Source organism: Urocitellus parryii, chromosome 11 (genome assembly GCF_045843805.1).
Source record: "Urocitellus parryii isolate mUroPar1 chromosome 11, mUroPar1.hap1, whole genome shotgun sequence".
Lineage (NCBI taxonomy): Eukaryota > Metazoa > Chordata > Mammalia > Rodentia > Sciuridae > Urocitellus > Urocitellus parryii.
In genome coordinates this window covers 121,496,519-121,508,884 of record NC_135541.1, presented here as the reverse complement: position 1 = coordinate 121,508,884, position 12,366 = coordinate 121,496,519, and the positions used below count along the sequence as shown (strand labels likewise).

General features: G+C 52.7%; 1 protein-coding gene and 1 non-coding gene across 5 annotated transcripts; one reads left to right on the top strand and one right to left on the bottom strand.

Annotated features, from left to right (window-relative positions):
• Positions 1-5,193: 5,193 nt before the first annotated feature.
• Entrep3 (endosomal transmembrane epsin interactor 3) lies at positions 5,194-12,136 on the bottom strand. Of its 4 annotated transcripts, none has more exons than XM_077790964.1 (12): positions 11,329-12,136; positions 11,075-11,131; positions 10,765-10,875; positions 10,539-10,658; positions 10,162-10,269; positions 9,230-9,405; positions 9,009-9,108; positions 8,600-8,669; positions 7,790-8,338; positions 6,393-6,461; positions 6,041-6,294; positions 5,194-5,952 (listed from the first exon to the last, which is right to left on the bottom strand). In XM_077790964.1, exons 1-12 carry the CDS (start codon positions 11,551-11,553, stop codon positions 5,779-5,781), a joined length of 2,013 nt encoding a protein of 670 aa, XP_077647090.1. In that variant the 5' UTR covers positions 11,554-12,136; the 3' UTR covers positions 5,194-5,778. The 4 variants fall into 4 exon arrangements, with proteins under 4 accessions (XP_077647090.1, XP_077647091.1, XP_077647092.1 ...); XM_077790965.1 differs by having other exon boundaries at positions 9,230-9,402; XM_077790966.1 differs by lacking the exon at positions 11,075-11,131.
• Positions 6,925-7,113, top strand: LOC113194117 (U2 spliceosomal RNA). Its single transcript, XR_003302229.1, has one exon. It is a non-coding gene; the product is annotated as a U2 spliceosomal RNA (small nuclear RNA).
• Positions 12,137-12,366: the final 230 nt, after the last annotated feature.

Genomic DNA, 12,366 nt, shown 5'->3' with positions numbered 1-12,366 from the left:
GGGGATTCCCCTTCCCCCGGAACACCCTCCTACCATCCTTTCCCAACCAATGGGAACTCTCCCATTACAAGAGTGACATGAGTAACCTGAGTCCTGAAAATGGGCCCAGCTGGACAGCATGAGTCCAATTACCATATGAATGTGAATTGCTGGCTGGCAGTCAATAAAATCCAAAGGTGCCTGTATCAATATTTTTGCTGTGGCTCCTAACAGTGGGAGAACAGCCTTGTCTCACCACATCTGGCCCTTCCTCCCTTTTGGAAAAAAGGTGAATGACTATTCATCATTAAGTCCTCAGCCTCACTAGCATTATCAGTCCCATTTCCTCACTCCTCTGCCTGAGTTAGGCACCCTTGCTATGCACACTCCAATTCAAACGCTTAACAAATATTAACTGGGAATCTACTTATGTGCCAAGCATGGTTCTAGATTCTGAGGATATGGCAATGAATAAAATGACAACCTTCCAGGCCTTATGGGCTTATATTTTAGTGGCAGCAGTAACACACACACACACACACACACACACACACAATTTGGGTACTGACAGGAAGAAGAGGTTGGAGTTGTGGAAGTGGGAGGGGTAGTGGTAAAAAGTTGAGATTGTAGAAGCAGAAGAGTCAGATTCTGAAGGGACTTGGTGGCCACAGCAGAGTTTCGATTCTGTTTTTTGTTTGTTTGTTTTGTTTTTGTTTTTGGTATTGGGGATTGAACCCAGGAGTGCTTACCACTGAGCTGCATCCCCAGTTCATTTTACTTTTTTATTTAGAGGTGCTGAGGGCCTTGCTAAGTTGCCCAGGCTGGCCTCCGCCTCTGCCTCTGGAGTCCTTGGGATTACAGGTGTGCACCACCTGGTTGGTTCAATTCTGTTCTAAGATGGAAATTCACTGAAGAGTTTGGTGCAGGGAACTGACAAGATCAGATTTATATTTTTAAAAGATTACTTTGGCTGCTGTATAGAAACTGGACTGGAGGGAGCAAGTGCAGAGGAAGACCAGCATCCAATAACAACTTGCCACCCACTTGTCCCTGGCTCTCCATCCTTTCCTCTCTGAATCATAGCAAAGGCTCTTCCTTCATCATGCACTGGCTTCCACTCCACTTAGCCTCCTTAATGCATCTCCGATGTTACTTCCTCCAAGAAATTCTGCCTCACCTTCCCATCTCTCCTGTAACACCTGCTCAGAGCCTTCACATCTCCTTTGTCTTACCACAGTTGTAATCAACTGTACAAACAATTTAATATCAGGCAAAGCGCCAGCTCATAAAAGAACGACATACTCATTCGTCTGTCCACTGGTCTATCGGTGTATGAGCCCGGTGAGGTAGGGATCAATCTGTGCTGGTTTCCTGCTCTCCAATGCTTAGCACAGTTCCTGGGTCCTACACTCAGCGAACGTTTGTCGAATGATTGAAGAATGCAAAACATATAGCCTTCTTCCGACTCTACCCCTCAAAAAGCGCGAGAAGGCTTTGTTTTAGCGTCTTTAAAAAGAAGAAATAGGGCTGGGGATGTGGCTCCAGCGGTAACGCGCTAGCCTGGCATGTGCGGGGCGCTGGGTTGGATCCTCAGCACCACATAAAAATAAAATAAAGATGTTGTGTCCATCGAAAACTGAAAAATAAATATTTTAAAAAATAAAAATAAAAAGAAGAAATATTATCTCCCTTTTTAAGGAAGGATCTCTCTCTCTCTCTCTCAGTTGTAGATGGACACAATACCTCTATTTTGTTTTATTTATTTATTTTTATGTGGTGCTGAGGATCGTACCCAGGGCCTCACACTTGCTAGGCAAGCTCTCTACCACTGCCCCAGCCCCCCTCATCTCTTCTTTATTTATAAAAAACAACTATCTCTACAATTAATAATAACAGTGATGGGCTGAGGCTGGGGCTCAGTGGAAGAGCGCTCGCCTAGCACGTGTGAGGCCGTGGGTTAGATCCTCTGCACCACGTAAAAGTAAATGAATAAAATAAAGGTCCCCAAAAAATAATAACAATCATGATGAAAAGGTTAGGTTCAAACGCAAGAAGGGCAGTTAAAACTCTAAGGATGCAACATCTGTTGTTCGCAAGGCGAAACAGCAGCCCCAACCGGAGGCCGAGGGAAAGCCCACTGCAGCCTGCAGACGCCAACGGGACGCGCAGTCGCGAGACTACCCGGCGGGCGGGGCGGGGCCTGTTCCGAAAGGGGATGGGCGTTCCCCCGGAGGCGGACCCAGAGCCCGTCCCCACTTTTCATTGGTTTGTCCTTGGGATGGACAGTTTGCACTGATCAACCGTGGTCCAGATACAGCGCAAGGGTATTCATGATTTACATCGTAGGAATGAGTGCGCGGAAGGGAGCTCCACGCAGGCGCGCGACGTCCACCAGCCGACCGGCGGGTCAAGGGTGGGGCGGGTTGAATTCGCACCGAATCCCCTTCGTCCGAGCTGAGCAAGGTTTCCTGAGTTTACTCCTTAGGGAGCCCGAGGGTGGAGAACATTCAGTACCCTGAAGCTGCGAGAACCCCAGTGTCCACCTCCTCCTGCCTCATTTTGTGCTGGCCGTGCTTCAACCCTTACGGAGGCTGTATTGTTATGACGGTGAATTATTCAAGAAGCCTTGCAGTCTGACGCCATCTCTGGGTAGTGTCGCTCCATCCTCCTTCCCCTTCCTAGAGGGCACAGTGTGGCCCCCACCATCAGTGTGCTGAAGCTGTCTACAGGGCCTCCGATTGCGCCACTTTAGTAATTTAAGGAGTGTTTGTTGCAGACCTACTATGTGTTGGACTCCATGCAATGAGCAAGCTCTGCTCTTGAGCATTTATATTCTTATTTATTTATTTATTTATTTATTTATGGTACTGGTGATGGAACTCAGGGTTGCTCTACAGCTGAGCTACATCCCCAGTCCTTTTTACTTTCTTTCTCTCTTTATTTATTTTTATTGTTTTGTGGTGCTGGGGATTGAACCCAGGGCCTTGTGCATGCGGGGCAAGCACTCTACCAGCTGAGCTATGTCCCCAGTCCTATACTTCTAATTTTGAGACACCATCTCGCCAACTTGCTGAGGCTATCATTGAATCTGTGGTACTCCTGCCTCTGCCTCCCTAGTTGTTATCCTTACAGGTGCAGATCACCAAGCTTGGCTGGGAGTTAATATTCTATGGGAGGACACAAACATATTAACAAAAAAGATAGTTTTATTTCATTTTAAAGACATATTGGCTTTATTTTCATTTCTAGAATCCAGCAACACTTCATTCCATAACATAGAGATTAGTATTTTTACAAGATAATTTAAATGATAAATCTTATGCTCAAAACAAGATGGCAGGGCTGAGGGTATAACTCTGGTGGAGTTTTGACTCCCATGGTTGAGGCCCTGGGTTCAATCCCCAGCACAAAAAAGCAATAGCAAAATGATTACCAACTAGATTGGGATGGTGTGCTCACTGAGAAGGTGAGTGGAGATAGGACTTGAATTAGGTGAGGCTGCAGACACAGCGTTGAGCATTTCATGCTGGGGAAAGAAAAGGTTCCTGGTCCTTGGAGGCATTTTGACTGAAGCAGAGAGTGGGACCAGTTGTGCTTGACCACAGTCTCAGTAAAGAATTTGGAGATTACTATAAATACAATGGGAAGCCAGTAGATATAGGAAGAGCTTTGATGTGACGTGATTTATTGTCACTTTGATAAAGAGTGGAAATAGATTGATTCAGAAGTGGTTGTGGCCTGAACTAGGTAGCTGGAGAGATAGTGAGACTTTGAAGAATTTGGGATAGGATTGGTGTGTTGAGTGAGGGAAGTCAGGATGATTCCTTAGGAATGTGCATTTGGGCAATAGTGGTGCAGTTTATTGAGATGGAAATAGTAGAAGAGCAAGTGGTGGGGTGGGTACCCCAAATTCTGTTGTGCTCAAGCCAGAGATGTCATGTTGGAGGTAGGAGCTCACAGAGAGGTCAAAGCTAGAGTTACACTTTAACATGACATGGACCTTAATAGGGGAATTTACAGAAAGAGGGAGGTAGAATCAGTCCAGCAGAGGTATAAAAGCTGGTAAAGTAGGAGGAAAAATAGGAGAATGTGATGTTTTCAAAGTCAAAAAAGGGAAAATTTCTAGAAGAAAAAATGCTGATTATTTGGGTTAATTGCTGCTTAAAGAGGCAGAGAAATGATTGATGAAAACTTTGTCAAGAGCAGTGGCTAAGATTGGTCCAGTGGCACCTACCTGTAATCCCAGCTGCTCAAGAAGCTGAAGCAGGAGGATCCCCAAGTTCAAGAACAGCCTCAGCAATTTAGCAAGATCATCTCAAAATAAATTAATAAATAGAAAGAACTAGGGATGGCAAAGTATCTGTGAGTTCAATCCCCAGTAACAAAAAAGACATAAAAAATAAAAAAGGCCGGGGCTGGGGCTGGAGCTCAGTGATAAAGCCCTCCTAGTCCATGCCCCGTACGGTGTGGGGTAAGCAGGGAACAGTAGCTGGAGAGAGGTAGGGAAAGCAGCCTTCTGGAAGTAGATAGGGAGAATGGATGTTTGAATGGGAACAAGTAAAACAGAAACACTTTTGGTGCTGGGCATGAAGCACAAGCCTGTAATCCCATCAACTCGGGAGCCTGAGGCAGGAAGATTCCAAGTCTGAGGTCAGCCTCAGCAACTTAGCAAGCCCCTGTCTCAGGGCCCTCAATTTCTGAGCCACATCCCCAGCTCTATTTTGTATTTTATTTAGAGACAGGGTCTCACTGAGTTGCTAAGCGCCTCACTGTTGCTGAGACTCCCTTTGAACTCACGATTCTCTTGTCTCCAGCCACTGGGATTACAGGCATGGTCCAACACACCTGGCCTGCCTCAAACTTTTAAAAAATTAAAAGGGCTGGGCTCGTAGCTCAGTGGTTAAGCTCCCTGGTTTCAATCCCTAGTACATAAAAAGGAAAAAAAAAAAAAAAAAACCCCTTTTGCTATCAAAATGAGCAGAGATACAATGTGGTTTCTGGAAATGTCCTAATATCTCATATTTAAGAAAATTCAAGGCTAAGTTTCACTGATGATTAGAGAAGTCTAGGAAAAGATGGGCACAGGGGCACCGCAAGTGGCTAGAATGCCTGCTACTCCAGAGAGTGGGCAGGAGAGTTACCAGTTGGTTGCCAGCCTCAGCAACTTACAAGATCCTATCCTATCTTAAAAAAAAAGAAAAAAGGTCCAAGAGAGAAGAGGGAAATTGAAATTTATTGAAGGCTTACTTTGTGTGTTAAGAGCTTTACAAACATTCATCTTCACAATGTCTTATGGATCAGGCAATTGAGGTTAAGTAACTTGCCCAAGGTCATGCAGCTAGAGGTGGCAGAGCTGAGAGGTCACCTAGATTTCTGGCTCTTCGTTGCCCACCTCATCACCCCATCACACAGGCACAGATTCCCCTCCACCTAAACACCCAGGACACATTTTTTCCCTGACAGAGTGCCCCTGAGAATCAGTCACTCTTGAGCTGGAGGGAGTGTATTAATTTTCCTCCTCCGATGCTGTAAGCAGGGGCATCCCCCTGACAGCCTGAATACCCATGCAGCACAGGACAGAAGCTCTCCCAGCCCAAAGGGGCAGAGGCAAGCAGCAGAGCCCCAAAGGCAGAGGGAAAGAGACACTTCTGGGGATATATAGTGGGTTTTTGGTTTTTTATTGTGTGTGTGTGTGCGCCAGCCAATGCAAGAGGGTGCTGGGGGCTGCTGGTCCTGACCAGCTGGTACCTGTGGCCCCAGTATTCATCTGGATCTGTTCAGTGTAACAGGAAACCCAGGTCAGAGCCCAGTCTCCCTGCTGCCCCCGTTGAGGCTGAGGCTGTGGGGGCGCGTCCCACGCTCCAGCCTCCGGCCAGACAGGAGGCGCCGCAGAGAGGAGCCAGAGCTCAGGTCACCACAGCTGCGGAGGTGGAGGCTTTCTCGGCCTGGCCGGCCCCATGGGCTCCGGGGCACCTGGAGAGGGACACAGGGCAGGGCATCAGTATGGCTCAACCTGGTGCTTCAGGCTTTTCAGGGCTCTTTCCTGGCTCCCCTCATGTACCTGCTTATGTCCATGAGCTCCAGTGCCCGTGGGGTCTGGGGATTTCCTGGACATCTGGAGGAAACGAGTGACCAGGCCCCGGCCTGGCCAGCTTCCTTTTAGGTCTCCCAGAGAGTGAGCAGGTGCAGGGCCTGAGGGGAGGGGGACCTTCTGGAAGGTGGGCACAGGGCGCCGTTTCTCAGCTGAGCGGGCACGCAGCAACTTGGGGGAAGGGCAGCGGGCGAGGCGGAAGAGGCAGGCTTCAGAGCAGAGCCCTGCAGAGAGGAGAAGAGACTGGGCTATGCAGGGAACAGAGAGGGCCAGACAGTCAGCCCCTCATCCTCACCTCCCAGTTGCCAACCGCACGCCTGACCTGTATCTGCAGAGGAAACAGAGGCAGCTTCTTCCTCAAGCACTTTGGTATAAAGGTCCCTGAAGTCAGCTGGGGGAGGAACAAGGAGTAAATGAGAGCGCTCTGAGGATACACCCACCACTTCTCCACTCCTTTGAGAACTGGAGCCCAGAGAGCTTGAATGGCTCCTATCTCCATCTCCAATCAAGAGATCATCATCTCTGCCCACTTCTGCCAGAAACTAGATGGGACGGTGCACAAAGACCGGATGACAGTGTTGTCATTTGAGGCTGCAGCACCTCATAGCAGAGTCATTCCTGAACTAGTGCTGTTCATCTGCATCATCTGCCTTCTGAGTACTAACTAGGCCTAGTCCTGCTGAGCTTCCCAGATCAGTGTGGTGTGGCCATAGGCCACTTCCTCTGTCTCCTTTCTCAGCCACTCCATAGCACTTCTGGTTGAGATACTGTGATCACACCTGTTTTACAGGTGAGAAACTGAGGTTTGTAGAGATTAGGTAAGCAGCCCAAACTTGGGAACCATGGAACTAGTCATTGATTCTCTGCTTTTTGGCTAAGACCAAGTGTAGTATGGTTCCTGTCAGCTTACTACCTGATATGTCCTCTACTTGAGGATGATATAGTAAATGGATTTGGGGAGTCGGAGATGGAAGAGGAGCTTGCTCTGTCCACTCTGCACATCGACCCGGTATTGCAGTCCCTCTAGGAATGGTGCACCCCCTTCAGGGAGATTTAAAAACAACAACAAAAACAAGCACCAGCTGGGTGTGGTGGCATAATGTTCCCTGTAATATCAGCTACTGGGAAAGCTGAGGCAGGAGGATCAAAAGCCCCAGACTAGCCTTGGTGATTAAGCAAGACCCGATTTCCAAATAAAAGGGGCTGGGAATGCAGCTCAGAAACAAAATGCTCCTGGGATCAATCCCCAGTACGAAAAAAAAAAAAAAAAAGTCAAATGCTGGGGTGTAGCTGTGTGGTAGTGTGCTTGCTGGTGAGTGTGAGGCCCTGGGCTGGATCCCCACTACTGAGAGGGAAAAAATAAGGGCCTCCACTTTAGCCAAGAATCTGTGGAAGCTTTGTCCCTGGGGAGGGAGTACCAGAGCGTACTGCAGCTGGCCTACCCACTGTGATCCCACCACTTGGGAGGTTGAGGCAGGAGGGTCACAGATTCAAGGCCAGCTTAGGCAATTTAGTGAGACTCTGTCTCAAAATTAGATAAAAGGGCCGGGGGTGTAGCTCAGTGGTAAAGCATGCCTGGGAGTGGGGGGAGTATTGCAAGAGCGTCCTTTCTTTTTCCGCAGGGACCTCAAAAGGTCCCAAGTCCTGATGGGCATAATTGACCTTGGAATCCCAGTGCCTATCCTCCCCTCAATGGCAGAGTTGGAAGGGAAGGCTCACCAGTGTCGCTGGAGGTGGTGATGCCCGGGTCGCTGTGGGACCGTGGCAGCAGCAGCAGCGGTGGCGGGGGAGCCGGATGAGGAGGCCGGTGCCCCGGTGGGGTGAGGGAACCTGAGCTATCGCTGAAGCGGCGAGTGGGGGCTCGCGTGGGAGGGGCCGCTGCTGGGCGGCTGCCTCCCCGGGGGACCCGTCGTCTCAGCTCGGGGAAGCAGGGTCCCACCCAGGGTGGCCAGCCCTCCAGCCGGTGGCAGCTGCGGGCTGTCGTTGGGGCACCCAGGGCGGGTGGGGCCTCCGGGGCAGAGCAGGAATAGGAGCGGGCAGCCCGTGGGGGCCGCCGAGGCAGGGGGCTGTCCTCGAAGGGGCCTCGCAGGCCGCAGTCCAGGCTGAGGCAGTAGCCCGCGCGGCTGCGCTGGATGGAGCGGAAGAGCACGTAGTCGACGGAGCGCACGGAGCCCTGCAGCTCCAGCAGGCACGAGTCCTCTGAAGGGCTAGAGCCGCCCGGGAGGTCACCGATGGCTGACAGCACCAGAGACCCACTGTCCATGGACACTGTGGGCAGCAGGAGGCACTGATAGCACCAGGTGTCCGGGCCCAGGCAGACAGTCCTCTTCTCCCAAGCCCAGCCTTCCAAGGGCCACTGTGCCTCCAGCATTATCTCAGAGGAGACAGACAGGTCCAGGGTTCCGAGAAGCCACAGTCCTCATTTATCCCTAAGTCATCAGCTCAGCCAGAGTCCCCTCCTTTTGCTCCCACCCAGCCATGCTGTCCTTGGCCACCCTACCCCTACCCACCCCTCTTGACTCTGCTCACCGTCTACAATGGAGGCCACACGCTCACAGATACAGGAGCCATCATGAAGCTGAGGATCAAACAGAGTAGCCTGTAGAAGACACAAGGGCCAAGGGTCAGCCCCTCATGCTGGCATGGCCTCTTCCATGCCTGGACAGAGCTATGGGAGAAGTAGATTCTGGACTAGCTTTGTCACTTTGTACAAGTCACTTAATTGAAGTGGGTCTCACTTTCTACATCTGTACTATAGAAATACAAGTTCCTAACCTACCCATCTCACCAGGCTCTGGGGAAGATCAAAGATGACAGTAGATGTGGTAGTGCTTAATGATCCTGAGAACTATTATTATCCTTAACCATCACCTACAACTTGCTCAGCTTACCAGGCTCTGTTCTTGGCTTCCTAAACTGCACCAAATCCTGCTCTCACCTGGCTGTCTCCTCGTAGTCCCATGACGGCCTCATATGAAGGGGGACAATCAGTAGGGTACAAAGGTACTGGACTGTCCATGGAGCCATTGTACGTGATGCTGGTAGGATAAGGAAGAGGATCAATGCCTGGAAAGTAACTCCTACTCCATGAAGATCCCTCCCCCACCAATCCAGGCCCAACCCAAGACCCCTTCCTCAATTTTCCCAGCAGGACCTTACCTCTGTGCATCTGTTTCTGAGCTGCAGGTATACTCTGGAGGATAGTAGGGCGGTGGGGGCACAGGTGGTACAAATTCCTCCAAGTCCAGCATGGTGTGTAGGAGAGGGGCTGGAGGCGAGGATGCACAGGCCAGAGGCCCCAGGGGGCCTGAGACAGAGCGCTCAGGGGCCAGCTGCTGTGGAGCAAGCCAAGTAGGTCAGTGAGCCTAGTATTTGGGAATAACCTCTTTGGCCAGAATTCCTCTCCACCTTGTTTTTATGATCCTGCCCCCTCCAAGAAACTCCACTTCAGGCTCCTCCCTTACCCATGAGAAGCTCTTCCTTAACCCTGCCCCCACCCTGAACCTCCACCTCTGGCCCTGCCCACCCAGAATTTTTTTTTTTTTTTCATGGTATTGTTATGGAACCCAGAGCCTGGCATGTACCAGGCAAGTGCTCTACCGCTAAGCTAGATCTCCAACCCTTTTTATTTTATTTTGAGACAAGGTCTTGCTGTTGCACAGGCTGGCCTTGAACTTGCAATCGTCCTGCCTCAGCCTCCCAGCTAGCTGGGACCACAGGAATGCCTGACGAAAATTCCTCCTCTTTATGGCCTCATTTCCAGAATCACCACCTGTTCTCCACTGCTACAGAATTGTCTTTTATTTTTCCCCATTTCCATCTAGGACCTTGTTGACTCCACCCCACCCAGGCTTGCACTCTAAAGCCCCCTCTTCTGGTCAGATAGGCATCAGGTACTTAACTCATTCCCATCTGTCCCCTTCACCCTCCCTTTGGCATCCTAAATATACCTCCAATCATCATCATGCCCAGTGATCCCTAGCTCCTAATACTCAGAAGCTAGACCTGTAGCCACTGTCCCATCTAGCCTGGTCTCACAAGCCCCTGATCCCACCATGCCTGCCTGGCCCTGGCCCTAGCTCCCCATTCACCGTATGCACGAGGTCCAGAGAGAAGATTTGGATGCAGCAGACAATAGCAGAGAGAGTACAGATTATGGCGGCACAAATGGTGAGCCCACAAACACTGAAGAGCAGGTTCTGGAAAGGGAAGAGAAAGGGGAAGGGGAGTGAGGGCTTGGGGCGTGGTAAATCCCACAAATTCTCAGGGCTGGGGAGGTAGCTCAGGAGAAGAGTGTTTGCCTAGCATATTCAAGGCCCTGGGTTTGAACCCCGGCACTGAAAAATTAGACATCCCAACTATTCTGGCCCTGTGAGAACCTCAGGGGGGGAGGCAAGAATGACACCCAGAAACACGGTAGAAGAAGGAACTGCGAGGGCTGGAGGAGTAGGGTGGTGTGCATGCTCACCTTGAGGGCACCTCGGGCTTCTTCACAAGTGGAGTTAGGGGCAACTTTCAGTTCCTGCCCTGACTCTGGACAGGGCCGAGGTAGGGGATCAGAGGGACAGCACACACAGACCTTTCCTTCCTGAGTAGGAGTGGGGAGGGTGAGGCAGCCTGAGTCAGGACAAACTCAGGTATCCTGCACACCTCCCCCAATCAGTTCTCTCCAGCTCTGCCTCCTCAAATCTCACCATGGAGCAGTCTCGGAAGTCCCGGGCCAGCTGAGCATTTTTACAGGAGAGAACAGAGCCAGCCATGCTCAGCATGACACAGAGCACCGAAAGCAAGGAGAAGAAGGAGATCTGGGGAAAAAAGAGTGCCAACTCAGGTCTAGAACCTTCATGAGTACCCCTCTACCATGGATGGAGCCACTCCTTCACAGACACTTCATCCCTGCCTGGCACCAACTGGAGAGCCAATTCCCTTCCTGAGGGCGTAAGTGGGCATCCCCTCTGGTGCTGGGCACCTGCCTCCCGGTGGGCATTGGACCCTGGCACCTACCACTAGAGTGAATGGCCGCTTCCAGGACACAATGCCAACCACCCCGGAGAACGCCAGCTGGGGACAGAGTGGGCACAGGCTCAGCCTGGCAGGGGAGGCACCTGGGTGAGCCCCTCGCCACAGGATGCACCCAGCCCTGCAAGGAGGGAAAGGACCAGGAGAGGGAGGAGAGGCGAGGATGTGGGCTTGCAGCTGGTGAGGAGGGGTGGGGCCCGAGGAGCCTCCCCCACCCAACCACTGTGCACCCAACTCACCGAGAACCCAGCCCAAGACGGGCAGGACCTCTTGATGCTCTCAGTGGTGGTGACGGAGGAGGCCACCATGCTGAAGGTTACCACCAGGATACCCAGGAGAACCTGGGCCAGCCCCAGCGTGAGAAGGGCCTGCAGCCAGGGTCGATGGAGGCGGAGGTGGGTGAGGCCCCGAGTGCTGGGCCGGCTGGTTAGCGAGCGGCTGGAGTCACTAGGCGAGGGCATCATGCCTGCCGCCCGGTTGCTTGCACCTCGCTCGGCCCCCCCTGGCGCTTGGGAGCATCTCAGAGGCACCCAAGGCCGGGTTCTTTCTCCTCTCCACCCCCCTCGCTCTAGAGCCCGCCCCCTGGCTGGGTCCCCCGGGACATCGCCCAGGGACGCCAGCTGCGGGGGCGCCCACGGGAGGGGCGTCACGGAGGGACTTCGGGGTGCTCCCTCCCCACCACGGGCACAGGATGGGCACTGTGCCCGGGGCGGCAATGAGGGCGCGGGGGCACCGGCTCATCTCATCTCCCTAGGGAAGAGGGGCGCCGAGAAGGGCCGGTTCCAGAGAGAGGAGAGGGCGGCGGTCCGGAGCCCAGGAATGGGTGGGAAGGGTAAAGGCGAGGCGGGTAGAAGTCTAAAGAGGGGAGGGGTGGTCGCAGGGTGACTCTAGAGGCGCAGTCGGCACGCCCTCAGGATGTCCAGTAGGATCCGGGGCCGCCTGGTGGGGAGAGGCCGCGGTGCCGCTGTCTCCCGGGTCGCTGGTCCCGCTCCCATCCCCCCAGGCTCCGCTCCCCCAGCTCGGCTGCAGCAGGTCGGACACTAGGGGCGGGGGATGGGGCTGGGGCCGGTGCCGGTGGAGGGGCGTGGCTCGCGGTGCACCCTGGGAACTGTAGTCAGGACCAGGGACCCGAGGAGGGTGGGGAGGCCGGCGGAGGCGAGGCGGGCCCAGCCCCAGGCTGAGTCTCTAACGTGGTGCCCCACCCCGTGTCCCGGCTTCGGGCTGCGGCGTCCGCGGCTGACGGCGGCCTCTTCCCGCGTGGTTGGTGGAGAGCGGTT